This window comes from Sciurus vulgaris (genome assembly GCF_902686455.1).
Source record: "Sciurus vulgaris genome assembly, chromosome: 3".
Classification (NCBI taxonomy): domain Eukaryota; kingdom Metazoa; phylum Chordata; class Mammalia; order Rodentia; family Sciuridae; genus Sciurus; species Sciurus vulgaris.
Window position 1 is genome coordinate 132,757,442 of NC_136463.1, and position 27,700 is coordinate 132,785,141.

Consider the following 27,700-nt stretch of genomic DNA (forward strand, 5'->3'; position numbering starts at 1 on the left):
AGAAGGGTGTGCTGAGGGAGAAGGTGAAAGGGGAGGAATGGAATAAAATTCTATAAGAGGAGAACTATAAATACCATGGACACCAATAAAAGAAGAGTTAGGGATCTAAAAGGCCTGCAGTGAGTTTTAAAATATCAGAGTCAAAAATTTTTAGCAGGCTGCTACCATGATTTTGGACAACTTATAACTTTGGCCCAACTTCTTAGAGATTCAGAGAAGAAATAGCAATCATGTTCCACCTCATGAGGCAATGAATAAACATGACAAATAAATATGCAGAAAATAAGAGCTAAAAATGCTAAATATGTAAGAAGCAATTTTTGTTTCTACTAAGTATCTTTCATCAGGTGATTTCAAATTAGAGGAGTCTCAGGAGAAAATAATACTGGAAATACAAACAGATTTTTATTTTTGTTGCTTTTATTGAAAAGGTACATTTAAAAAAATACACAGACATTTTACCATTTACAGATTGCAGATAGATACTCTAAAAGAGTTCACTATTTTGTTGATTTGTACTTCTTGCCCCTGATATCACAAACATCCTAGTCTTGTTGATATCAACTTTGAAAGGGGGGCACGGGAGCATGACCTGCAACATATTCAGTGAACAGAAAGACAATTGTTCAATTATAAATTTTATATCTTCTGTACATTATTGCATTAGGGAGCCACAAAATTATGTAGCATCATTACAAATGAAAACAGGTTAAAAATGAAGATAATTACGTAGAAATACATGGATTCATTGTCTTCTTGCAGAATGCACAGGAGGTGCCAAAATGTGCAATTTCGGAAGCTCTTTTTGTGTTTGTATATATTTGCTTAGCAACTCAAACCGGTGAGGAAGCTACAAAATAAGTTAGACAAAAATAGCAAACAGGTAGTAATTATAGCTATGTTATATGGCTTTCTATTTTGTTCAAATATCTCCAAATAAAATGTGAAATAAAGAAAATACATTATCTTTTGTTCTCTTACAGAGAAAATTCAAAGCTATTTTGCTTCCTAACATTTACACAGCAACTAAAAATGTTGAAATCAGACAAGAGATACAATCTAGTACTACACAGGATACAACAGTACTTGGGTCTAAAACAGTACACAATCCCTGTCGACGAGAGTACACCAAAAAGAAAACGTGATCCGTTGGTAAGATGGTATTCACAAGTAAACACTTGTGTTCTATTTTTCTTCCACAATAGAATATGCCCGGTTGGATTCCAGAGCTATTTACAGACATCTGAGGAAGATCCTAGTTTTCAAGTCTGTCAGGAAAATATTCCATATTGTTTCTAAGCCTGATCACACCCAAGGAAAATACAGACTGGTTTTCTTTTTCTTTGCTTTCTCACCAATACATTTTCCAACACCCTGATTTCTCAGATACATCAATTAAATGGGGTAGAGTGGGGGAGGGAACAGGGAGACTGGGCTGCTTACATTCCGAAATTATTAGATGGGTCCATAAAAGCACTCTTGAATCTAGTGATTTGTTTTTCACTGGAGCTGGGGCTTGAGGTGGTGGGCTGCATTTGGTGGGTAGGTGGGGTACTTACGGCAACACAAAATGCTCAAGTTGCTGAAATCCTTTTGGCTTGGCTTCTGGACTTTCCTACTGGCCTGGATGGTCTTGGGGCTTGTAGATGTCAGTATGGGGCAAACAGGATGGAGGCAGGAGTGGCGCGGATGGGCCCATGTCCTGGCCTCAGGAGAGCTGGAGGGATGGCTGGTGCCTGGAAGAGCGAGGCAGATGGCCGGGGTGGCAGTGACAGCGCAGAGGACACAGCCGCTGCTGCCGCCAGGGGCGAGGAGAGGAAGGCCGGGGCCAAAGGTTTCATCATATCTTTCTGGAATGCAAGTTTTGCCTAATGAGAAAAAAAAAAAACAGGAATGGGGTGAGGAGGTTGTTGTCGAATAACAGCACGGTAGAGACATCTTAAATGTAAAAAGTCTACTTTCAAAAGTGAAGAAGTGATTATTTTCACCAAGCTGGTGTGTCTTTTGGTATTGATATAGCTTTATTTTGAGTTGCTCCCATTTCAAGTCTTTCTTTGGTCTTTGATCCTGGGCACTAGGGCAAAGGGCACCTCTCTGAATAGACACAAAGGGGATCAGTAGGAAGAAACAAAACATACCCAGAAGTTTCCTGCTTAAGTAATGGATCTCAATTCAAAATTCATACTTGTGTTAAACCACCTTGTGACCTAGAGCGAAGTTTCTTGCTTTTCCTTTTGTTGTTTTGAGAAATACAATCCTTCGCTTCGCTGCTCTTGGATAAACTACACTTAGGTAGGTAACTGGAGTTCAGGCTATTAGGGACCCAGGTAGAGTAAAAATATAGAATAAAAAAGTCAATTTGTTCCTCTCCCTTGCCACTTAATGAATATTACCTGAAAAATTAGCTAAATTAAGTGTCTGTTATTGGGAATGACTGTTAGTGGACTAGAAACTTTCTGTATTTAAAGGGGTCCCAGAGTATAATCTTCCTGTGAAGTAAGAAATCAATCCTTAATTTCTCTCTTTTGCAATCAGGAGGAAATGTGCAAGCTGGGTTTGCCTAATGCAGATACCACCAGCTTGCAGCTGCAGCGGAGGCTTTGGAGAAGCTGGAAGGTAAACTCAGCACCACCTCCAGCTGGCCAATCCCGCTTCATCTCAGACTGAATACCAAGCTGGGCCAGGTCCCAAGGAGAGTGTGAAATCCATCCATCTGGGTATTTATATGACACTTATTGCTGAAGTTCCTAGGTATTTTTGCAAAACACTGAAAACAGTACATGTTGAGAACAGGTAGGGTAGGCTATTACCACCCATGCCTGAAAGAATGGAATACAAACACTACCTTCTTGCATACGTGCGCACGCGCACACACACATCAGGAAACACAAGGATATTAAATTGAATAGATGGATTTTTGTTTTATGAAAGCAACTTCTTTGCCTGGGTTCAACACATTCCAGGATTCTTCAGGCATCACTTGCCCTGTCCTGAGTCTTTGCTTTTGCTTATATACTGAAGAAGGTAGCCTTCTGATAAGGTCTTGGTAAAGAGTAAGGCATTAGTTCCTTTTTAAGTTTGTTCTTTATTTTAAGACAGGGTCTTCCTAAGTTACCAGGTTGATGTTGAATTTGCAATGATACTGCTTCAGGCTCCCGAGTAGCTGGGATTATAGACATGAGCCACCACACCCTGCTAGGCATTAACTCTTTTATTTTTTTAATTTTAAAATTTTATTTGTTCTCATTAGTTGTACATGACAGTAGAGTGCATTTTGATAGATCATACATAAATAGTGTAATCTCTCATTTTTCTGATTATACATATGGCAGGATCACATCAGTCATGCAGTCATACATGTACATGAGGTAATAATGTCTGTTTCACTCTACTACCGTTCCTTCCCCTATATCCCTTCCCTCTCCTTCACTCCCCTCAACCTAATATAAAGTAACTGGCATTAACTCTTAAAGAGGTTCAGTTTCTCTTTCCTAAGGGAGCTTACTTCTTGTCCTGTGGCAGGAACTAAGCAGTTCATTCTATAATTTCTGTCTATGAGGGTTGTTTAAATTCGCAGCCTTTAGGTTGGGGGTGTACTTTATGGTAGAGTATATGCTTAGCATGTGTGAGGTCCTAGGTCCAATCCTCGGAATGGTCAAGATAAAACAGATAAATTCATAACCTTCCCATGACCACTGGTCCCTAGGCCCTCCTTACAGCCCCTGCCCAACCCAGCAAGACTGCCCTCCCCAAACGGGTGAGCAGATGAGGTAAACTTACTGCTAAGATGCTTGGGCTCCGCTGGAGTTTGTTGTAAGGGCTGTATTTCGGCTTCAGTGGTTTCCCTGCAACTCGATCTTTATGCCTCCGGCTAGAAATGTGCTGAAAAATGTTTGATGCATAAGCTAAATCCATGAAAGATACATTTCCTACACAGAGGTTGCTGGTTTCTCCATTCCAGCTCTGAGTTCATCCTTCCAATGGTTTGGGTAATATCTTTACCACTTTCTTTCAGACCTGCTGCCCCTCTCATGGTTCTCTATAACTTTCTCCTTTTCATCTTCTGTTCTCTATAGGCCTTATCGATTTTTCCTGGTGTTTTCACTGTTACTGAAGAATCAACCTCCCTACCTTGGAAGACTTACCAGAGGCTTCTGCTGGACTGTAAGCTCTATGTGGTTTTTATGCCCATCTTTCTATCCCTAACATCTAGGTTGGAACCTGACATATAGTAATGCTTGTAGATGCTCAATTATTGGATACTGACTTCCTCTTCCACAGAGCACTTCTATGTTGCGAAAGTTATACATCCTATTAAAGGTTAGTTAACTGTGAGCACAGTGAGAAACATTCTGTAGATGAGGAGATAGAGATAGTCAAGTAGTAATGCCAAAGAACAGCGTACACTAATTTCATTACCTGTTTGAGTTGAATTTCTGAGTTAACATGAACGTCACAGATTTCACAATGAAATGTCTTGTTCTGTAGTCCTGACCCCTTACTGCCATTCTGCATCTTTAATCTTGATCCAGGTCGAGGATAGGACTTAATTGGACCAGCTCCATTACGTGCCTCAACCATGGTCTTGTGTTTAGATCCTAAAATAGAAAGAGGCATATATTAAATAGCTTTTTAAGAATTGTAGGAAGCAAACTCACTCTTTCTGTCTCTCTCTCTCTCTCTCTCTCTCTCTCTCTCTTTTTGTTACTTTTTTTCTGTCTTCATCTTCTTCTTCTTTATTTGGTACTGGGGATTGAACTCAGGGGCTTTTTATCACTGAGTTCTATCACCAGTTTTTATTTTGAAACAGGGCCACACTAGTTGCAGAGGCTGGTCCCAAACTTGTGATCCTCCTGCCTCAGCCTTCCGAGTTGCTGGAAATATAGGCATGTGCCACCATGTCTGGCATGAAGCTCTTTATTTTCTTATCCTTGAGAAGGTTATCTTCAGGCTGAAGTTCTCAGTGCCTTTTAGGATCATTTTTAATACTACTAATAAATTCAATATGTTTTTGTTGTAAAAAATGGGAAAACATGAGTATAGAATAAAATATCTGAAATACAGATAAGCTTGAGAAAATAAAGATTACCAAGAGTTTTACCACCTACAGGTAATTACTGTTATTGTTTTCTGTTTGTTTTTTGCTATGCTAACAAATGTATATTTTCAGAATTTGGATTTACTAATTAAATATCCTGAAAATTTTGAATATCAAATCATGTATGTATTTTCTAATCATTATATTTTAACAATTAACATGTTCTATCATATTTGGTTACTATAATTTATTCAGTATTTCCTTTTATTATTATTATAAACTTTTATTTCCATTTTTTTTCTCTTATAAGTGTGTGGCAGTGAATATTGTATGTAACTTTTTGTCTTCATCTCTGTCACTTCATCAAAATTGAGTTATGGAAAGTATTTGATGCTTTTGAGGAAATAAAGAATAGAACGAGTTTTATCTTCAAACTGTTTTTGCTTTGCTATTTCTAAAGACATTATAAGCATACTTTTAAAAATCATTCCTTTGAACTCAAATGGTAGAGAAGATATTACTCACACTTCATACCTGAACAACAGGTGTGATATTCTGATGGGAAAAGTTGGGTTTTGTTATAAACATTATTTAAATTCAAAAGATAGCTGCTAACCTGTGTTGTGTGCCTCTAGCTGTGATAGGGAGTTCACAGCCACTTTGCATAGTGAACAATAAAGCAGTTTTTTTGCTTTTTCTTCTTCTGATTCAGCAACAGACCCTGGTGCTCCATTTGTGCTCTTGGAGGGCGAAGTAGCTACCCCAGGTGGCAGGGCAGTTGTGCCAGATTTGAGGAGAAATGAGCCACCTTCAGAGCCTGAGGGCTGACTGGAACTGTTGGCCTTCAACTTTCCTTTATCTTCTAAGGGAAACATAGGAGTTATTAAAGATCCAAACATCATGCAAATATATTAAATCATCATCAAGGAATTAAAAACAGAAAATTGATTTCTGTATCAAATAGAAAACTCTCTCTATATATACGTAGTTTTTACTCTATTGTAGATTTGAATTCATAGAGCTTGATCTAAACAGAATTCCATGCCACTGGTTTCCATATTAGGTCACTCCAAGATCATGATCACTTCTCAGAAAATCAGTTTGCTCTCCCCTTAAAAAAAGGTATCTTTCTGTCTGATTTCCTGGCATTGTTAGTTATGTTCCAGGGAAGTCTTCAATATATAACCACATCAGCTACCCTCTAATATGATTACATGATATGATAGCTACAGGAAAGAAGTCAGTAGGCAATGTTAGTCTAATTTGACTATTCATGTTTTAATTATGACAGGAATATATAGCTAAAATTGAATTTGTATACCAAGTTAAAATTTTAACTTTGGGTTGTGAAGTAGAGGAGAGGGAAGAAACATGGTTAATTCTGGTCATGATTAGTTAAGTTTTTGCTCTTTGGCAATGCAATATATCCAAAATACAAGAGACAAGGTTCCATTCATTGTGCTTATTAATTATTACCAGTCTAAAAAAAAAGTTTTAAATAATGAAATTAACCCTAAACACAATATGAAGATTAGTCAACTCATTTAAAGACATCTTGGCATTTAGATCACGTAGCTACTAAATGGTTATAATCCTCACAGCCCATGTGCACGCCATGAAGGGTCAAAGTGACTTTAACAGTTATCTATCTCCTCAGTGTTCATTTGCTATTCAAGACAGACGTTGTTCAGTGACTCCTTTGGGAAAGAAATGAGTTTTGTAGGAAATAACAAGAGCTGGTACTCAGAAAATATCTATAGATATGCTGATTAACTAACTCTCATTAAAAGAAAAAGGGAATTAAAACTGTAAAAACATTTGTTAATTGCCCTAGCTAATTCAGAGCTGTACACCATTGGCTTAAATGACCAAAAGGAAACCTTTCCAAGTATCTAGGGAATGACAACCAAATTTGTGTTTCTGTTTTTGGTATAAAGTTCTGTGTATGGTTTGTGATCAGCAGTTGAATTCCATTTTTTTCCCTGAGTTGGATCCATCCACCCATGTCAAGACCAACATAGTAAGGGTGCTACAGAGGGACTCGATATCTGAGTGTTGTTTAGAATAAGTGAGTGCTGAGATCTTTCCTTATCTTTGAGTTCTGCTTTCCATATTTCCTTTAAGCAAGTATATTAAAACTTCAGATGATATGAAGTATCTACGTGGAAAAGGTCTTACTCAGACTTCTATAAGCTGACCTCAATAGTATGAGAGAAGGAAATAAAATCATTCTTCCTAATTGGTAATAGTGAGTAAATTAGCCTGGAGATTATTTTAGATTTGTAACTCTTTCATCTATAAGGACCTCTCAGATTAAATTTGCAATCTTACAGAACTCATAAAGCAGAAAAATAATTCAGTAATTTTCATATTTTCCCCTTTGGAATTACTCAGTTTCTTGTGATAGAAACTTAAGTTATTGCACACCAAAATCTTTCCTTGCTTCAAGCATTTCATTTGGTGTTTCATTTAAATTTGACCTGAAAGAATCTGACCTATTTTAGTCATTTACTCACACATTCCCTCACATTACCCTTTTAAAGTTCCTTATATTAATGTCCCTCATATACCCTTATATTTGTGTAGAACTTTATACTTCATAAAGTGCTATTAATCATATTATCTTATGATCTCTCAAAACAAATTAGAATAGGCATGGCTAAAAATGATTTTTCTTATTTTTAAGATGAGGAAACTGAAGTTCGTCAAGGTCAAATTATGTAGAAGGCAGCATGAATAAGCATGCTGTTTTCTCTAACTGATGGTCATGTGGTGACTAATTGTTCTGCACTGAGGGGCGGGGCTTAATATATTAATATTACGAAAGCACAATCACTGTAGATGTGAAATAACTATCGCTTTTACAATTGCCACTTAATTTTAAAGCATATTTCCCTTAACTGAAAATAGCTGTTCAGTTGAACAATCACTGATTTGGGTGATATTGAGATGTATAAAATTGTTTTTCTCTATATCCCTATTTATTTAAGAAAAATTAAACAGATACCCTTTCTTATAACTTCTTTTTAAAAGAGGTAATTTATCATTTACAAAGCATGTTAGCATTATGACAATTGCTGACAATGTGCCACACACAGAAGAGAAGAGTAAGCAAACTATTACAGACTAAGAAAGTTACTGTTTAGGAGGGGATATGAGATAGCCATTCAGAGACTTCTAATTTATGATAGAAACTAGTAAGAGGCATGAGAGAGTGGAGCAGAAAATGATTACTTCTGCTTGGGAAGAAAAGGACATTTTTCATTAAGGAAGTAGCATTTCAAAGGTTTTGAAGGTCAGATTTAGATAAGCATAGAATAGTGTTGAAAAGAAATGGAAGACAGGAGTGGTTAGAAGCAAAAATGTGAAGACATGCTTAGAGGCTCCAATCTCAGGGCTAACTTGGTGAACACCTGGTAGTGGAGCATACAGCTGGCACTAAGTAGGGGAACTATTACTATAAAGTTCAAATGAGCCAAAAGGCAGAGAGTATCTCAGATCTATTAAAATAGAGTTGAGGATATATAATATAGACTAAGGACTGACGTTTCCCTTTAAAAGTATGTTGAGTTAGTGTGCTTAACATTTACATGATCTAAAATTTAGATAAATAATGTTTTGATTGTTTTCCACCAGGTAGGCTGGAGTCTTAATTTCAGAGTATTAAGGAAAATTTTTGACTTTGGAAATGTATAAATGATTTCAAAATATTCAGAGAATTCTGTTTTTGGATTGATACCAACTAGTCAGTAAAACAGATCCTAACATCAGGAAAGTTACTCATGCTGTTATATATTTAAATTGTGGCATTCTTTCTGGATATGTAAACTTATAAACTTCAAAGCCTAATTTTTAAATTTCTCCTCTCAATGACTTGACATTTTGATCAAAATCCACTGTTATTTTTCTTTCCTTACTGACTTGTTTAAAGTCTCCATATTTTGTGTATTTGAAAGTTTAATTAATGTACTGTTTACTTCTGTTTCTTTTAATAAAGATGCATGTCATCTGGAACTTCTAGTTATTATGAATTCCATTTTCAAGTATTCCCTCACCTAATGTTAATTAACAGGTCTTCTAACTGTCTTAATTATTTCCTGATTACTCAAACACCTTTTTAAAGGTTTTATTCTACAGGACTTTGAAGCAAGATTTGCTTAACTACATCAGAATTGCCCTTTGTTAACAAAACCCCAAAATTTATGCATACAAGTGGATATATTTCTGTAAAGTGCCCTCCTTATGAGGTTTGACATTAATTCACTTATTTTTCAAATTTCAAGACATTTGGAAATGTTTCCATTTGGGACTGTATCATATGCAGTTAATAAACCACTTGAAGAAAATCAGTCTTTAATTTTTGTTATCCTTACTTCTTACTTCAAAAGCTTTACTCAAATTAATCCACCTTATTCATCAAATGTAGCACCATATTTCTCAAGCAGTCCTTAGAGGACTAATAACTCATATAGAAGATAAAAAGAATGTGCCAGAGGTTTCAGAGGCAGTTTTAAGAAACTGATCTCATTGGTAGATGGAAGTCAGGTCCATATATAGGTATTAATTTTTAAAATGATCAAAATAATATTCTTCTACAATGCAGGTCTTACATTTTTGAATCAGAATTTGAAAGTCATATCATATTTTCAATATTCTATTTACAAGGTTTAATTTTATTAATGTAATAAGCTTTGTGTTCACTATAAAAATTTAGAAAATAAAGACAGAGAAAAAGTTTAAAAAATTAAAATCACCTATGATTCTACTGTAACTTGTTATTATTTCATTAATTTTTTTTGCATACTTTATGAGGCAGAAACTGTTACTACCCATACTTTTAATTTTTCCTGAGGTATAGTCTATATACTGTAAAGTACCTAATTTAATTTAATTTTAAATTTTTCATTGTTGTCATTTTGTGATGCTGGGGATCAAACCCAGGGCCTCATACATTCTAGGCAAGTGTTTTGCCACTGGGCTACAGCTATAGCCTTTAAAAATTATTTTAAATTTGTTTGTTTCATTTTGTTTTCTGAAGTGCTGGGGATCAAACTCAGGGCTTTGTGTACACCAGGCAAGTGCTCTATCACTGAGCTGCATCCCAGGCTCAGTAATAAATTGTAATGAATTTTTACATATGTAAACACAACACATATCAAGATATAGAATGTTCCCACCACCCCAAAAGGTTCACTTGAACTCCTAATCACTTGATAACTCCCCAAACCACCATTTTCACCTCTATCAACTTAGATCAGTTTTAACTGCTTTTAAACCTCATACAATGAATTGCTCAATTTCTATTCTTTTGTGTTTGGCTTAGTTCATACATTACCAGTGAATTCATCCATGCTATACATATAGAAGTTTTTTTTCATTGCTTGATAATACTGCATTGCATGATTATTCCACAATTTATCTATTTTGGTATTGATGAACATTGAGAATGTTTTCAGTTTTTTGCTATTTTGAATAATGCTATTAGGAATATTCTAATGTATGCTCTTTGGTAGACAAAGATACTTACTCTATTAAGTATATATACATAGTAGAATCACTGGGCCACAAGATATTCATGTATTTACTTTTAGTAGATTCTGAAAACAGTTTTCAAAATGGTTGTATCAATTTATATTTCTATCAGCAATGTATGAGAATTCTAATTGTTCCATGTCCTCTCCAGTACTTGGTGCTTTTGATTTTAGGTACCTGGTGGAAATGTGATAGTGTTTTATTGTGGTTTTAATTTCTGTTTCCCGAATGACTGATGATATTGAGAACCTTTTTAGGATTTTATTAGTCAATTATTTATTTCTTTTGGAAGAATTTGATTAAATCTTTTGCCTTTTTTGGGGGGTGGGGTTGGGGGAGTACTGGGGATTGAACCCAAGTATGGTCAATCACTGAGCTATACACCCTGCCCTTTTAAAAAAGATTTTTCATTTTGAGACAGGGTCTCACTAAGTTGCTGAGGTTGACCTTGAATTTGTGATCCCCCTCCTGCCCCAGCCTCCTGAGTAGATGAAATTATAGGTCTGTACTACCATGCCCAGCTAGAAGACAACATTTAGAAAGTAAAAAGTAAGCTCCAATCTGGGAGAAAATTCATATCTGATAAAGGATACCTGTTCAGACTGTATATATATGTATAAAGCAATCTTGTAAGTCAGTAATTTTAAAAAACTGACAATAGCATAAAAAATATAGAAAGCCAGGTGCCAGGGTACCCACTTGTAATCCTAGCTACTCAGGAGGCTGAAGCAGGATTCCAAGTCGAGGCCAGCTAGGCAACTAAGCACGACCTTGTCTCAAAATAAACATTTTTTTTAAAAAAAGGCTGGGAATGTAGCTCAGTGAAAGAGCACCCAAATTATTAAAAAACAAAAAAGAAATACTTAGATTTTTCAAATTGTCCAGTTATTCAATTAATAAACAGCAGACCGTAAATTTGAGCACATTTTCTAAAGCCTGAGCCATTGCTCTTATTGCTCTTCAGTTTTGAGGACTGTTATCCTAAGAAGGCTCAGTCTTAGGAATACCCTCTTGAATGTTTGATATTTTTTTTAAAAAAATTTTTATTTGTAGATGTACACAATGCCTTTATTTTATTTATTTATTTTTAATGTGATGCTGTGGATGGAACCCAGTGCCTTATATGTGTTAGGCAAGTCCTCTGTTACTGAGCCACAATCCTAGCCACTGACATTATTGAGTAAAGCTGAGTGAATGGTAACACCTTTGTATATTTAAGTTATATGATGCCACTGAAAACAGCATGTGTTGGGCAAATTTGCTGAGAACTAGATAAATAAATCTGCTTTAATACTCTCTCTTCTTCTACTTCTCCTTCTTTTTTTTTTTTTTTGTACTAGAGATTTAACCCAGGGGTGCTCTCCCAGTGAGCCACATCCTCAGCACTTTTTGCTTTTTATTTGAGACAGGGTCCCACTAAGTTGCTTAGGGCCTCACTGAGTTGCTGAGGTTGGCCTTGAACTTGTGATCCTCCTATCTCAGCCTCTCAAACCACTGGGATTATAGTGATGAGCCACCATGCCTGGCTTAATACCTTGTCTTTAAAGGTTGTTTAGGAGACCAGAATACACTAAATCTAAATATGTCTCTTTTGACTTAGGGATAATTTTGAAGAACAGTTGCCACTGTGGAAGCTCTGAGATCAGAGTAGGAATTACCATTTTGTAAGGGAAGTTTATATCTATAAAGGAAATCTCTACTGGTAAGTGTGTTTCCTTCCTGGTACCAGAAAGAAAGGATGACTCTGAATCTCTAGACACTCTCACCAATGGAGAAGGCATAGATTTAAATCTATATGACAAGCCTTACCCTTATTTACTGTGTTTTTCCTGGATGCTTGCCTATAATTGGCCTTTCTTCTTTACTAGTTCCAGATGAAGTTGGTACTTATATCTGAATTTCACAGCTACCTGTTAGAGGTTTACTCATTCCTCTGAGAATTTCTCATGTATACATGAGAAGTATATATTAATAAACTTCTGTTTGTTTTTCTCTTGTTGATCTGTATCTTATTATAGGGTCAGTTCCAACCAAGAACTCAAAGGGAGAGAAAATTATTTTTTTTCTCTTTAATAGCTACAACTTGGCATGTAATCTACAAAGGCAAATGAAATCAGCCTTTTAAGAAATACATTTCTGTATGCTGTTTTTTCTGAGTTCTCACTTCTTGATTAATTTCCCAAGATTAATGGACTCTGTAAAGAAGGTCTCAGGTTCCCTATGTGAAATACAAATTTCCTTGCATTATTGTTTTTGCTAATGTTTGTTTTATCAAGTTTATAAATTAAAACCACTAAGAATTTTTCTGCCTCTGAGAAATGGCAAAGGTTTAAAACTTAAATAAAAGAGGAGATGATCTCATCAATAAGAGAAGGCATGTTATGTCTATTCCTTGGTGGATGGTATTAAGTGGTGTAATCATAAGAAAGGAGCTGTTTGGCTATCTAACAAGCATTTAATGAGCATTTATTATGTGCTTTGTACTTCACTAAGCACAAAAGTTAGCAATTAAAAAGACAAAGTCTAACTCAGTGGATTAACCAGGTGTGTGTGTGTCTGTGTGTGTGTGTTGTTGTTGTTGTTGTGGCTTTGAAAACAATACTTCAAAGTATGATTCTTTGGCACATTAAATGCTTTTGAATTAAAAGAAATTGAAAGTCCTTAGAAGCTGCCTCAAAAATCAGGACTTTCTAACCTTTTGTACTCTCCCCACCACTCCACAAGAGCAGGAAAAGACTCTCTGAAGTCCCTTTATCTTTATTTCTAAGCTTCAACTAACACACAGCATGTAAATTTCCATGAGGTTTAACTTGCAGGAAAGTAATATATCTGTATAAAAAGAACTATAGGAGCTAGCCCCAGGAGGTGGAGGTTTATTGTGACCTAAGAAGAAGAAAAGAGGTTACACAGGCCTTTGACAAAGACTTGGCCTGCTCTGCTTTTCCCTTCTCTCCCTATAAAGCCCTCTGTGCCCCAGAGTGCCCCAGGATGGTTTTACAATAGCCCCTCCGTCTTCTTCAGGGCTGGCTCTTCCATAAACTTAAATCCTTCCTGCAAACTCTTGCCTCCCAAATATTGGCCTTTAAGCACTGAGCAGCATGGACTTTATTCCAGTAACAGTTTTAGTATATAGAGGTAGAACCAACTAGATTTATGGATTGATTAGATGTGGGATAGAGAGAGAAAGAAATTAAAAAAAATCACTATAGTTTTGGCCTGGTCACTTGGTAAGTGATGGGTAGAGCTATTTACTAGGGTAGAGTTATTTACTAGTGATATTTAGGATGCTAAATAAAACTTCCTGGTTTCTTAGCTAGGAACATTTAGCTATTGCTAGTTCCCCTCCTGACTGACTTATTAATCTCAAGCAAGTGACTTAAGTGATTGGTACTTTATCCTCATATGTGCTAAATACCACCCTTTTCTTACTGGCCTTTGGAACCAAGGAGATTGTAAAGGTAAGGCAAGTGCTTCAGCTGGAAGACACAAAGTTATTAGTTTTGAGGGGTAGTGACTCACACAGTGAGACCAAAGTCCTAGATTCTGTTCCACATTCAAGTGCTATGGATTTCTAAATCTATGACACTTATTGCTGAATACTAAAAAATATAGGTAGACCATAAGTAAATCACAACGTGATTATCCCTGTTCAACACCCTAGCCCATAAAGCAATAATTTTATTTTTTAATTTTGGGGGGAGCAATATTATTCATCTATTTGCAAATTATTTTATCATTACGATTTTAAAGACTAAAATTTTAGATAGTTTATATATTATATATATATATATACAATGAAAAACACTGTATATATATTATATATATATACAGTGTTTTTCAATGACATATGTAATATGTAATAGGTTCTTGGCTTACTGTGTAACACTCATCATTTGTCAAAAAGAGCCTTTGGGAAAACCACAGACTTGCTCATTGATATCCCCTGTTCTTTCCAAAACAAACCTTCCAGAATAGCAAAGGAATCCCAAGACTGGAGAAAAGTGCTCAGCTCAGTCAGGCCACAGTTTTAATAAAGTCATACTTTGTGCTTTCTGAAGTCACTGAAGGACACTACTTGGCAATTTAGATAATTAATTTCCCCCCTTTACACTTACTATTTCACTAAAAAGAATTAGACAACAGAGGCATGCAGTGAAAGGACAGCTGGTCACATATCCTGTATTCACAAGCACCTGAGCAACACCTCATTATTATTCCAAAAAACAAAGCAATGCCTATATTACTATTTAACACTTATTAAACCAAGTTAGCTCACTTTGATAAGGAATTCTGAAACCATTCTCTTCTGCTTTATCATTTACTTTCTGAATAATAAGAAATTAATGAGCATCAGTCAGAGTACCTGCTTCCTTGTGCAGTCTTGTGAGAAATGAAGTTGCAAAGCCCATGGGGTTCCATGCCAGACAAAAACACCCACGGCACACCTGCATGTATGTAAATCGATGTGTGGCAGAAGACTTCTCAAGCCTTTGCCTCATTCGTCTCCTCCTTATCTACATGTTTGACACAGTGCAAAGAATTGAAACCACTAACTGATGATAGATATTTTAAAGTTTGAAATAGAATTCCATTAAGATAGCTAATGGATTTGCAAAAAAAAAGCTGTGAGATAAAAAAAAGCTGTGAGATGAACAAGCCATTTGCGAAACAAATGTAGTAAGAGTTGTACTGATGCGAGAGCATCACTAAATTGTTGAATGCACAAAGAAAAAGTAATCATTTGTGGCATAACAGAACTGTACCTGTCAAAAGGAGCAGGAAGAAAAGGCCAGTGTTGCAGATTATGGTCAGATATAACCATCAGCTTGCTGCAGTCTATTTATTGGATGTTTTCCTGAAAGGTTACGCTTAGAAAGAGCTCAAAAATTTAGGAATAATTTGAATATACCATTGAATTAAATTAATTAGTTAATTTTTGTGGTGCTGGGGACTGAACCAAGGGCTTTATACATGATAGGTATGTGCTCTATCACTGAGCTACAGTCCAAGCCCAAAGGCACTATTTTAAAGATTTTTTTAAAAAAATGTATATATTTTTTATTGAGGCATCATAATTTTGTCAATTATTTTCCCCTGTACATTTCTTTTCCCACCCCTTCTTCTTCCCCTTGGTCCCCCCTTCTTCTATTTTACTGACTTCTATTTTCATGAGATTCCCCTCCCCAACTTTTTTCCATATTTTTATCTTTAGCTTCCATGTATGAGAGAAGACATATTACCCATGACTTTCTAAGTTTGGCTTATTTCATGTGACATAATGCTCTCAAGTTCATTCATTTTCCTACAAATGATTTACTTTCATCATTCTTTATAGCCAAATAAAACCTTATTGTGTATATATTCCACATTTTATTATCTATTCATCCATCAATGGATACCTAGCTTGGTTCCACAACTTGGTTAGTGTGAATTGTGCTGCTATAAACACGGATATGTATGTATCACTATAATATGCCAACTTTAATTCCTTAGGATAAATACCAAGGAGTGGGATAGCTGGGTCATGCAGTAGTTACATTCCTAATTTAAGAGCTGTAAATAATTATTTTAAAATTCTATTATGTTATAAATCAGTTGTGCTTAAATTAAGACTATTAGTGAACATTTATTAATGAAAAGTTCTTTACCTGAAGAAGAGGTAAAAAAATTAGATAAACAAATGAGGGGAAAAGTGATATACTCAGGGGATATACACACAAGTCAGCTTCCTTATGAAAACTTCATTCTTCTTTTCAAGTTCCCTATCAGCACTCCAACTTCTCATCAGCAAATGTTTGGTCTCCTGTATCTTTCTCTTCCTCTTTAGTACTGGGAATTGAACATAGGTGTACTCTCCCACTGAGCTACATCAACATTCCTTTTGTTTTTGATTGTAAGACAGGGTCTTGCTAAGTTACTCAGACTGGCCTGGACTTGTGATCCTCCTGCTTCGGGCCCCCTGAGTAGCTGGGATGGGATGGCATGCGCCATCGTGCTTTGTCTGATCTCCTTTATCTTAGAGAAATGGGAAAGCTGGGTAAATTTACCCTGATACTACAATTTCTTCCATCCACAAGAAAAGTGTACCTTTCCCACTTGGGCTATCTTTTAAATCTCTTCTCCTTTTCCTATAGCTTCAGCTACTTTCTTTCTACTAGGTTCTTTCTCTCTAGCTACAGAACTGTGAGACCAACATGTTCCAAAAGTCATTTCCTGACTCAGTTCACTACTGGAGCTTCCTTCCCACCTACCCTCTCTCTGGTGTGCACCTGAAGTGGTCATATGAAGTGGCACTTTCTACTTCCTCTCTTCTTATCCTCCTACCAAGGTCAGTGGTCTTTGTGTAGTCTTCTTCTGCACTGGGTACAAGTTCCTTCTTAAAAATGTTTCCCCCCTTGATATCCACAACACTTTGCCCCTGCTGGTATTCCCAGTACTTCCTTGTCCAGTTCTCCTTTGGCCTCTACAATAGCTCGTTCTAAGTCCTTCACTACCTCCTATTCTTCTTCTTGCCTCTCACTGTTGGCATTGCTCGAGGTCACTCTCTTGTCTTCTTCTTGAGCATTATATGATCTAATTCACTCCAGTGATTTTCTCTGCCACATTATCATAAATTCCTAAATTCACTGATAAAATCTCTACCTTTTTCACGGGCCCAAGACCCTTTTCCTAAGAGGATTCTCTTAAGAATAGATCTCTTAGAGATGTAATGTAAGAGTCATAACAAAAAACACATTCCTTTGTGCCAAGTCCAATATTTTAATGGTGGATAAAATAAAGAAATATGTGGATTTCATTATCTCCTTCATTAGGAATCCTAGACAAACTTACATACAGATAAATAATGTACTGCTGATAAAGATATAGCTAAATCATGTACCTATACCAGAAAAATGTAAAAAGCACAGGTGAAAATAAAGTATAACCAAAGTAGAGCCAGCCCTTTTTTGCAACTAAATCGGTGTCCTATTTTCTGGCAAGTTTTCTAATGGAGCAATAGAGGTTCTGTTTGGAGAGTCATTCAAAGTTTCTTGCTGAACAATCCATTCTGGAAGGTTTTATGCATGTAATATTAAATTTTAGTATACTACATTCTTCTGAGTTTCAGCAATAATGTGATGGATATGTCATCATGCTCCTTAAGAAATTCTAAGTACTATTTCCTGTGTCATTACTTAATTTTCCTCATCCTTTTAGATGTTAGATGTCCAACACTGGAAGTGTTGTTATGAAGACTTTGTGTCTTAGAGTGCCACTCAAACTAACTCAAATCCCCAGGGCACATTAATTTCATACCAGGTAGCCCAAGACTGACTCAGTACACTAGGAGTCTTTTAGTTTCCCAAAAAGGTGCCCTATTTAGATTGGATCTAATTTAAAGTGTCCCCAGGGGTTACCCAGCATAGTGTAGTAGAGGCTGGCTTGTCATACAACACCTCCAAGTTGACTAACTTGCCCATTAGTCATAGGACTTTCTGCTGGGAAATGTCTAGTCCTTATTTCCTGCTTATGGTGACCTGCTGGACCACCTTTGGAAACTTTAGGGGTTTTCTACATGGCTTATACTGTTTTGCAAGATGTGGAAAACAAAAAAGAGTACTTAACCACAAGCCCCCAAACACTAGCCAAGGACAGATATGGAAATTAAAGCTACTTTTAAAAATTCTCAGAACACTAAAATATTATACCAGTCTGATGTTGTCAGGTCCTTGACATCCAATGCCACATTACCATGCTTCCAACCAAATTTCCAGAAATCCTGTCTCTTCAAGCATTGCTGATCACTGTGAAGCTTACTAATTCCCAATTAACTATGTTTATGTCTGATTTTCATATCGTGGCCTTTAGACTAATCTCGAAAGCAGGGAAAATTATCTGTAAATTAAAGTGACTTTTCACTGAATCAAAATCTTTATGTCTTTTTAGCAGTGGCAAAAAACTGCATTTACTCTTTTAGGATTCATGAAAGTGAGGTGAGTAATCCTGTAAATTTAAAACGGGCCCTGTATTCTATTTCACATGTTCTAGTAATTCTCTGCCAGGCTACAATCCTGACATAGGATGATGTTGCTCTTTCCAACTGAAACTGTGTCAATCAGGTTCTGGCCACTGGGTTTCACCTTGCAGTGGGTTTGTGCTTCAATGAAATGTCAATCATTGCCCTCCTTGTCTGAACTCTGCATGCCAGTAGCCCCCACTGTCCCTTGTACCATTTTGTGGAGGAGCGGAAGCTGTCAGTCTTAGGTAAACCACCAGCATCACCAAGTATTTCCATGTTTAAAATGGCAGCCTATACTCTCTCAGTGAACTGGCACTGATATTAGTGAACTTGTCAGTTTTTCTGAGTGAGTGCAAGAGAGGGCTTGTTTGCTCGAGTTTGAATCTAATGAATAGCTTTCTCTTATTTTGTGTAGTTTTCCAGCCATTTGACTTGTACAATAGAGAAATCATATTTCAACTTCTTTAGGTTGAAAAATTGCCCCTGTTCTGATTTGTCACCAAGAGATGTGAAAGTCATTTCCGAGGTAGTTTTATTATTGAAAATAGAATAAGTGAGCCATGTCACTCAAATCGAGTCCCTCAGGGAGTAGGTCCAGTAGAGATTCAAAGGCTGGAAATAAGATTAAAAACTAATTTTCTAGGTAGAATAAGAAACAGGGTCTTTTTCTTTTGAGTGAATGGCCCTATTTCAGAGGACACATAGATCCACAGAGTACAACCAAAAATTTGAATTCAGCTCCCCCAGCCTCTTGAGATACAGAGATTGGTACAGTGTGGAGCTGTGGTATTCCAGGCAGGGTGTAGTACACACTGAAAATAGAAAGGTCAGCCTGAGAGCTACTGAGGAAACTTCGTCTCATCATGGCAGAAGAATTATTGCTGGGAAACAAGCATATTGCTTCAGACTGCTCCAGGCAGATAGGTACCAGGCTCATCTTCTTTATGGACCTAACTAGGTACTGCCTGGACATTCCTGGGCTGGACAGTCCAGACACAAGCAAGTTAATATACAGAAATATATTAGTAAAAGTCAATCATAATTCTACATTTTTTTTTGTACTGGGGATTAACTCAGGTCCTTGTGCATATTAGGCAAGTACTATACTTCTACATATCTAATCTTTCAATCTGCTGCTTTAGGAAGTGATCAAATTCACCTTCATATTTAAGACCTATGGGTTTCAGGGGAAGGTCTACTGATCATAGAAGTCATTTTTTATTTAAACGGCCTATGTCTCCAAAGGGGTTTATCTGGGGTTTCTTATTATGCTAGGTCTCAGAAATTGCTATAGTTCAGATCTGGTATGTCCCCCAAAGGTCTGTGTGTCATAGACTTGTCCCTGTCTCGGTGCAAGTGGGATGGAGTGGAAATTTTAAGAAGCGGGGCCTGGTGGGAGGTCTTCAGGTCATTGGGATTGGGTCCTTATAGGGGATAACAGGATCCCAGTCCCTGTCTCTTCTTTCACTTCCCAGTCACGAGGTAAGCAGCTTTACTGTGCCACACATCTGCCATAATGTGCTGTCTTGCCACAGGCCCAAAAACAAGAGGCTAATCCACCATGGGCTGAAACTGCCAAAACTGTGAGCCAAAATAACCTTATCTCTTTATGAACTGATTATCTTGGGTATTTGTTACAGTTATAGAAACCTGACTAACACAGCAATATCACTATATGGAGACGTAGGACTGTGAGACTGTGATCATAACAGAATTGATCAAGAAATAGATATGATACTGCACTACAAACCATGAACCTCACAGCTATAATACAAAATAAATGGCAAGGAGTTTCTTTCTCATCCTATCTATGCTCATGATTATAAAGCCCATAGATATATTACAAGTTATTGTAACATAGCATATGGAAAATAGAGGGGGAAAAACAATTCTGTCACACTAAACAGGAGTTTTTAACTGGCATCTACAGACTTCCAAGGGGCTCAGGAATTCAAGCCATCTATTAACTTGGATAAAAAATAATCTTTATTTTCATTTATCTCTAGTTGAAATTCAGCATTTTCTTTAATCATAAATGAATGCAACAGACTGTAATAGACTCAGCAGTACCTGTAACTTGACCATCAGTAGAAATTAGTCTTATCAGACATTATGGTTTGTCATAGAATGCTGGAATACTGTATGCTTATCACCACTGCAAAACTGTGGTAGACATTAAACCTGTTGCTAGATCTTAGCACATTATTGATATATTATAAAATCATAGCAAAAAATTAACACTTGTATTTTAATAGAGTTAGTTTTCTTTATAAAACTACAATTTCTATTTCATGGGTTTAAGAATATCATTCTAAGAATAGGCATCATTAGTTGATTACAGAAATCCCTGGAACAAAAAAGAGGTTAAGAACTTCTGTGTTTATGCCCCTCATTTCATTCTGTCTTCATTTCTGTCCTTACCCACCATTGCAACCACTCTCTTAGAAACATCCTAAATTTCCTTTCTCATCCCCAGTATCCTTTCATTGCCTTGGTTATTTCAGTGGGACCACCTTTCACATCTTAAATCTGATAAAGTTATGATTCTTTTCCTCTCCACTCTCAAATAGGGCCCCAGTTTGCCTGGCTCTTTTCTCATTCACTAGGCAGAGAGAGCTTAAGTCCTCTGTCAAGGCTGCCCTGCTTTCCCAAACTAGGTTAGTATTTCTTTCTTTCCACTCATCAAGCTTGTCATCACTTGTTCAGTATCTATTCATCAACAGAATATACTCTCATGAAGGCAAACCCAAGTCTATCTAATTTACTGTCAGATACTCTGTGCCTAGAATAATACTGGCTATTCAGTGGGGATTCAATAAATATATGGGAAAACACCACAAATGAATAAACCATTTGTCATTTTTGATTCAATATATAACTTTTTAATAAGCATTACTCATTATTTCTATGTTGCTACTTTTATTTACTTTTTAAAAACTGGATAATATTGGTAGGTGCAGTGGCACACACCTATAATACCAGCAATTTGGGAGGCAGGAGGATCACAAGTTCAAAGTCATCTTCAGCAATTTAGTGAGACCTTCAGCAATTTAGTGAGGCTCCATCTCAAAAAGAAAAAAATAAAAATGGACCAGAAATAGAGCTCTGTAGTAAAGTGCTCTGGGATCAATGTCCAGTACAAACAACACAAAATAAGACAAAAACAAAACCAAACTAAAATTGCATAATACAAATAGTTTATTTAAATAATAATTTCTAAAGAACTGATAACTTTGCTTTCATTGTTCATTAATGCAAATAATGCTATAATGGGCATCTTCATGAATAACATTTCCCTTTTCTTGCTTTGATTTTATAATTATTCCTTGGTATAGAATTCATGAAGAGGAATTAACTGGTATAATGGAATGGATATTTTTATGGTACTTAATTTATTCTATGAAGTTGCCTTCCAAAAGGATTCTCTTAATTTAAAATGCCATAAGTAATATAAGCTGAACAGCTGCTAATGATTTTTCAAAGTGTTGTACTTACACAATTTTTTTTCCTGGATATTAATCACTATGTCTTTTGGGTTAGTCAAAGGACTGGATAAAATTTTGGCTGAAAATAAATAGGCAAATAACTTTTCCTAAATTTCAAATGCAGTGGTAAGACCCCTATATCCATGGGGTCTGTGTCTGTGAATTACAAATATTCATGGCTTACAAATATTCAGAAAAAAATGGCATTTGTACTGAACATGTATAGACACATTTTTCTTGTCATTATTCCCTAAGCAATTCAGTATAACAACTATTTACATAGCATTTACATTGTATTAGGTATTTTAAGTACTCTAGAGATTACTTAAAGTAGTTGGGAGGATATATTTATGCAGGTTATATGCAAATACTGTGCCATTTTATATAAGGGACTTAAGCATCTGCAGATTTTAGTGTACCTGTGGGGGGGGGGGGGGTCCTGGAACAAATCCCTCACAGATACCAAGGGAATGACTGTATGCTAATTTACATATTGAGTAAAATTATTTTGTTAACAGAAAACTAAGAACAAAGATGTTGTACTACTGAAAACATCATTTAAACTTACATATGGCCATTTTGCTAGTTAAGCGGGCAAAACTCATCGTAAAATTCTAACAGGAGTTCAGATATTTGAAAGTAAGAAATAAAATAATCTATTGTGATTATTTCATTTCATACTTAAAAGAAAACAAAGTATATATTTTATGGAGGTTAAGTAATTAATAGCTGACAATGCCAAACAAAAAATCATACCCCAAGGAAAAATTTCACAAGAAGCTGGAAATAAAATATATAGGCTGACAATTTTCTCCTTATATATTGACATAATGCCAGCAGGGACTTGTCAGAAAGGGGTATGTTTCTCACTTGGATGGCACTCTCTCCCTAATCCTTTGATCCCAGTGGCCAAACCCATCTTTCTCTCTGGACAGGTGGAGATGTGTCAGGTTGTCCCTACTTTCAAATCCTGTAGCTGGCACAGAACAGCCAGTCCACCCGTGAGGTGATGCATCTCTCACAGTAAATACAAAGAAAAAGTGTCTTCCTGCCCTGTCCATATTCTAGGGAGTACACTGGAACTTCTCACATTAAATTCTGCTTAATGATATTCACGTAAGATGTGAAAACTATGTGACAACCACATATAGAGTAGGCTACCAGGAGCTACTGAGGATGTAATGAATGGAACACAAAACCAGTGGGAAGATGAGTGGAAAGATGTTTCCTCTATTACATAAAATGCAAGGAAGACCAAAAGGGTCTTCACCTCTTTAAATGTCTCACTGGGAAAATCAGGCTCATCAAGTCTTAATGTCCTGGAATGAAAACACAAGTGCATATAATTACTGTGAGGTAATAAAACAAGCATATAAAGAGGAATGTAAGTTCAGGGCACTGTTGCATCCCAGCATGGCACGAGATGATCATAGAGTCAAAATAAGGACAGGGTCTGAAAATTTCTTTGAACAAATGGTTGCTTTTTATGGCTGCTATTTATTGTCTGCTACATGATAGGCACTGAGCTGAGCACTTTGCATTTATTAGTTCATTAATCCTGAGAGCAACCCTAGAAGGTAGGTATTAACACTCCCATTTTATAGATGAGGAAATAGAAGCTCAGTAAGCATGACTTGGTCAAGGTTATAGAGGTCAGAGAGGTGGAGCCAATCTGTCTGATTTTAAGTTTATGCTCTTTTTACTATGCTACAGATGCAGAGTAAGGAAATGACACTTAGGAATCACACCTTAGTGAAAATATCCTTATATGAATCTACTCATTTTTTTTTTCCAAAACCAAAATCAGTTGTAAAGTCAGGTAGGGAAAGAAACAATACACCTTTCTGAGATTTCAGACTTTTGGAAGTATCAGTTAATGAGATAAAATCTCAAACAGCCTTCAAAAAGCATAAGCAGTAAGGTCCTGAAATCTTCATCCACAGGCAGCATATCAAGGTAGTGAAGTTGAAGGATAGCCTGGGTAAGACTCTGACCTTAAACCTACTTTCTATCTGAATGGCCCTGGGCCAGTATTTCTAAGTTTCCAGTATCCATTAGAAGTCTATCATAATCATTAAGTAAGATAGGATATATGAAAAATTAGCACAGTATGAGGCACATAATTATCATTCAGTTTCATGTTAATTTTTATAACACTGCTGTAGTCTCTGTTCTCTGCTATTATAGAATATCACAGACTAGGTCATTTACAAATTTTAAAGGGCATATTTCCTCCCACTGTTGAGGAGACTGGGAAGTTCAAGAATGTGGTACTGGTATCTGGTGAGGGTCTTTGTGCCTGGGAAAAGGGCAAAGAAGCATGTGAGAAAGAGAGAGGAAATTGGGCCAAATTCATCCCTTTTATCAGGAACCCACTCCTGTAATAACTAACTCATTCCCATGATAACAGCATTAATCCAACTAATCACCTCCTAAAGGTTCCACATCTTACTATTGTCAAAACAGCAATTATATCTCAACATTAGTTTTAGAGAGGACATTCAAATTATAGCATTCTGCCCCTGGCACCCCAAAACTCATGTCCTTCTCACATACAAAATACATTCATTGCATTCCAATTGCCCCAAAGTCTTGACTCATCCCATCATCAATTCAAAAGTTCAAAGTCCAGAGTTTCATCTAAATCAGGTAAGAGTGAGACATTCAATTCATCCTGAGGCAAATTCCCTCCAACTGTGAAGCTGTGAAATCAAAATAAGTTATCTACTGCAATGGTGTGCCAGGTCTAAAACAGACATTTCCATTCCCAAAGGGAGAAACAGGTAAGAATGAGTAACAGGTCCCATATAAATAAAAAACCCAATGAGTAAAATATTACATTCTAAGACTCCAGGGTAATTTTTCACTCTATGTGTTATCTTCTGGACACACGAAGGGTTTGGGCCAACCTATAACTCTACTGGGCTCAGCCCAGTCAGCAGCTCACACAGATTGGAGGCTCATACCTGTTTTTCTCTACATTTCTGGGGTCTCAGAAGTGGAATTACTCCCACTGCTCCACAAGGCACTGCCCTGGTAGCTCTGACCCCACAGTTCTACTAGATAGTGCTTTTATAGTGTTTTTCTGTGGTGGCTCCACCCTGAAAGAAGTCTCTACCTGGACCCCAGCAGTCCACAGCAGCCTCTGAACTCTAGTTGGAGGAAGCTATGTTCCCATGGTTCCTTCTGACAGTTTGCTCCAAAGTCAGTTAGTATATGGATGGGGCCAAGGTTTACTCCTAGCATTCTCCAGAGGGGTGGATCAAGCTGGACGTGGGTCTATTTAAACCATGGCTGGGGATGCCAAGGAGTATTGTGCTGGAATGCAGAGAGCAGAGACTTGAGGTGGCTCTGGGTAGCAAACCTGTGGAAGGGGCCTTGGGCCTGTCCCCTAAGATTTTTCTGCCCTCCTGGTGCTCTGGACCTATAAGGGGCAACCTCTAAGATCTCTGAAATGCTTTTTGGGTCTTTCACCAATTGTCTTGATGATACCCCGACTCCCTTCCAGCCATGTGAGTCTCTTTAGCAAATAGTTGCTTGGTTACATCCTTTATTTTTTTTTTCTTAAAAACACTTTATCACTCTTCATGGCTGGGGTGTCAGTTTTTCAGATCTTCCACTCTGCTTCCATTTTAATTATAAATTCCATCTTCAAGTAATTTTATTTGCTCTGACATCTCACTATGTGTGGTTAAAACAGTCATACAGTAGCTTAATGCTCTGCTGCTTAGATGTTTCTTCTTCCAGATATCTTAGATCATAACTTTTAAGTTCTGCATTCTATAAAGTTCTAGGACTTGTATGCAATTCCACCAAGTTCATTGCAACACTGTAACAAAGTTGTCTTTACTTCAGTTTCTAATACCTCATTTCTTCCTCATTTCTGTCTGAGGCTTTATTAGAATGGTCTTTACTGTCTACATTTCTACCAACATTTTGTGCATGACCACTTGTAGAACAGACTCAAGATAGCTATAGTTAGGCTTATTCACTGAGGCTTTATCAGACTGTTTTTAGAATGTTGCCAAGGTCATGAATACCCTGATTCAGAGCACGTACTCAAGGTCATAAACATTGGTTGTGAGTATAAGCCCACTTATGTAACCTGTTGGCAATGTGCCTTCTTTGTCTGTCTTACATATAAAAAAGGCCTATGGAAATGTCTCAGGGAGCTAAATGGAACTGAAGCTACACCTGGGGGCTGGCTTAAAGTTATTTCCACCTCTGAATGAAGAATGTCTACTATCCCAACTGTGCTGGAGCCCCTGAACCTTAGGTTTTTGGTTCTGTGCCCCCACTGGACACCACTTAATTTCTTTTCAAGAAGATTCAAATTTCCCTTACAGTTCTCCTCTTCACACTCCTTATCAGGATTGCCCTTAGCATTCCACCCATGAAAATCTGGGCTTTTTCTAGTCTGCCCCTCCAAATTCTTACAATACCCAGTTCCAAAGCTCCTTCTACATTTTTAGATATTTGTAATGGCAACAGCCCTATTTTTCAGCATGAAAATCTGTTATTAGTCAGTGTTCTCTAGAGACTCGGAACCAATAAGAGGTAGATCAAGAGAGATCAATAGATGAGAGGAGATTTATTATGGAAATTGGTTCAAGCAATTATGGAGGCTGAGAAGTCCCATGATAGGCCATCTGTAAGCTGGAGACCCTGAGATGCCAGCAGCACGGCTTAGTACAAGTCTGAAAACCTCAGAACAAGGCAAGTCAATATAATTCTCCTTCTGAAGTCAAAGGTCCAAGAATCCAGTAGGGCTACCAGTGTATGTCTTGGGGTCTCAGGGTTGAGAAGCCTGGAGTTCTGATGTCCCAGGGTATGAGGAGGAGAGTGTTCCAGTTTTAGTAAAGATAAGAGGAAATTCTTTTCTCTCCTTTTTGGTTCTATTTGTGGCCCATCCTATTGGATGGTGCCTGCCCATGTTGAGGATGGATCTTCCCCACTTAGTCCCTCAACTCACATGCCAGTTTCCTCTAGAATTGCCCTCACAGGCCAACCAGCAGTAATGCTTTATCAATTCTCTAAGTATTCTAGAAATCAAGTTGATTCCTCAAATCACATTATCACATGCTGTTAAAATGTTTTGCATATAAGTCTAACATGTATGGTCCTGTTTGTCTAGATGATAGTATACTAGGTTCAGCGTAATGAAGATGATGAGAGTTGACCAATACAAGGGACTGTCTCTCAGTGACAGCAGCAAAAAGGGATAGCTAAAATAAGACTACAGGAGGACCAATAAGAAATAATAAATAAAATTAATGATCTCTAAGAACATCAGTAACAGGCATTTCTATTATAATTTACATTTTGCAAAACTCAGGAACAATTTTAGTTAATTCATACAACACTGCTTTGATGTAGGTAGGGTATTTTTTCCATTTTACAGATGACAAAAAAGACTCAAAAAATTCAATACCTTTCCTGGAGTCACAGCAGGTCAAAAGAGCAAAGAATGCTATAGTTGAAAGGTGTGCTTTCTTGTGCAGCAGTCACTAGCCATGATATGTGGCTACTTAAAATAATTAAAGATTAAATAAAATGAAATATCCAGTTCTTAAGTAGTATGAGCCACATTTCAAGTACTGAAAGCTAATGTGGCTAGTCGTCCTCACATTAGACAACACTGATCAT

At 36.9% G+C, this 27,700-nt stretch overlaps 1 protein-coding gene across 12 annotated transcripts in view; it reads right to left on the reverse strand.

Moving 5' to 3' along the window:
- Nucleotides 1–402: 402 nt before the first annotated feature.
- ZNF385B (zinc finger protein 385B) overlaps nucleotides 403–27,700 on the reverse strand; it is a 361,157-nt gene continuing 333,859 nt past the window's right edge. For 11 of the 12 annotated variants that reach the window (XM_079132968.1, XM_079132976.1, XM_079132975.1 and 8 more), the window contains 4 exons: nucleotides 5,655–5,900; nucleotides 4,420–4,598; nucleotides 3,781–3,882; nucleotides 403–1,868 (listed from right to left, as the gene is read on the reverse strand). In XM_079132968.1, the coding sequence (XP_078989094.1) occupies nucleotides 1,650–1,868; nucleotides 3,781–3,882; nucleotides 4,420–4,598; nucleotides 5,655–5,900 (746 nt within the window). In that variant the 3' untranslated portion in view covers nucleotides 403–1,649. The remainder of the gene's footprint in view (nucleotides 1,869–3,780; nucleotides 3,883–4,419; nucleotides 4,599–5,654; nucleotides 5,901–27,700) is intronic. The other variant, XM_079132974.1, reaches the window with a different exon arrangement.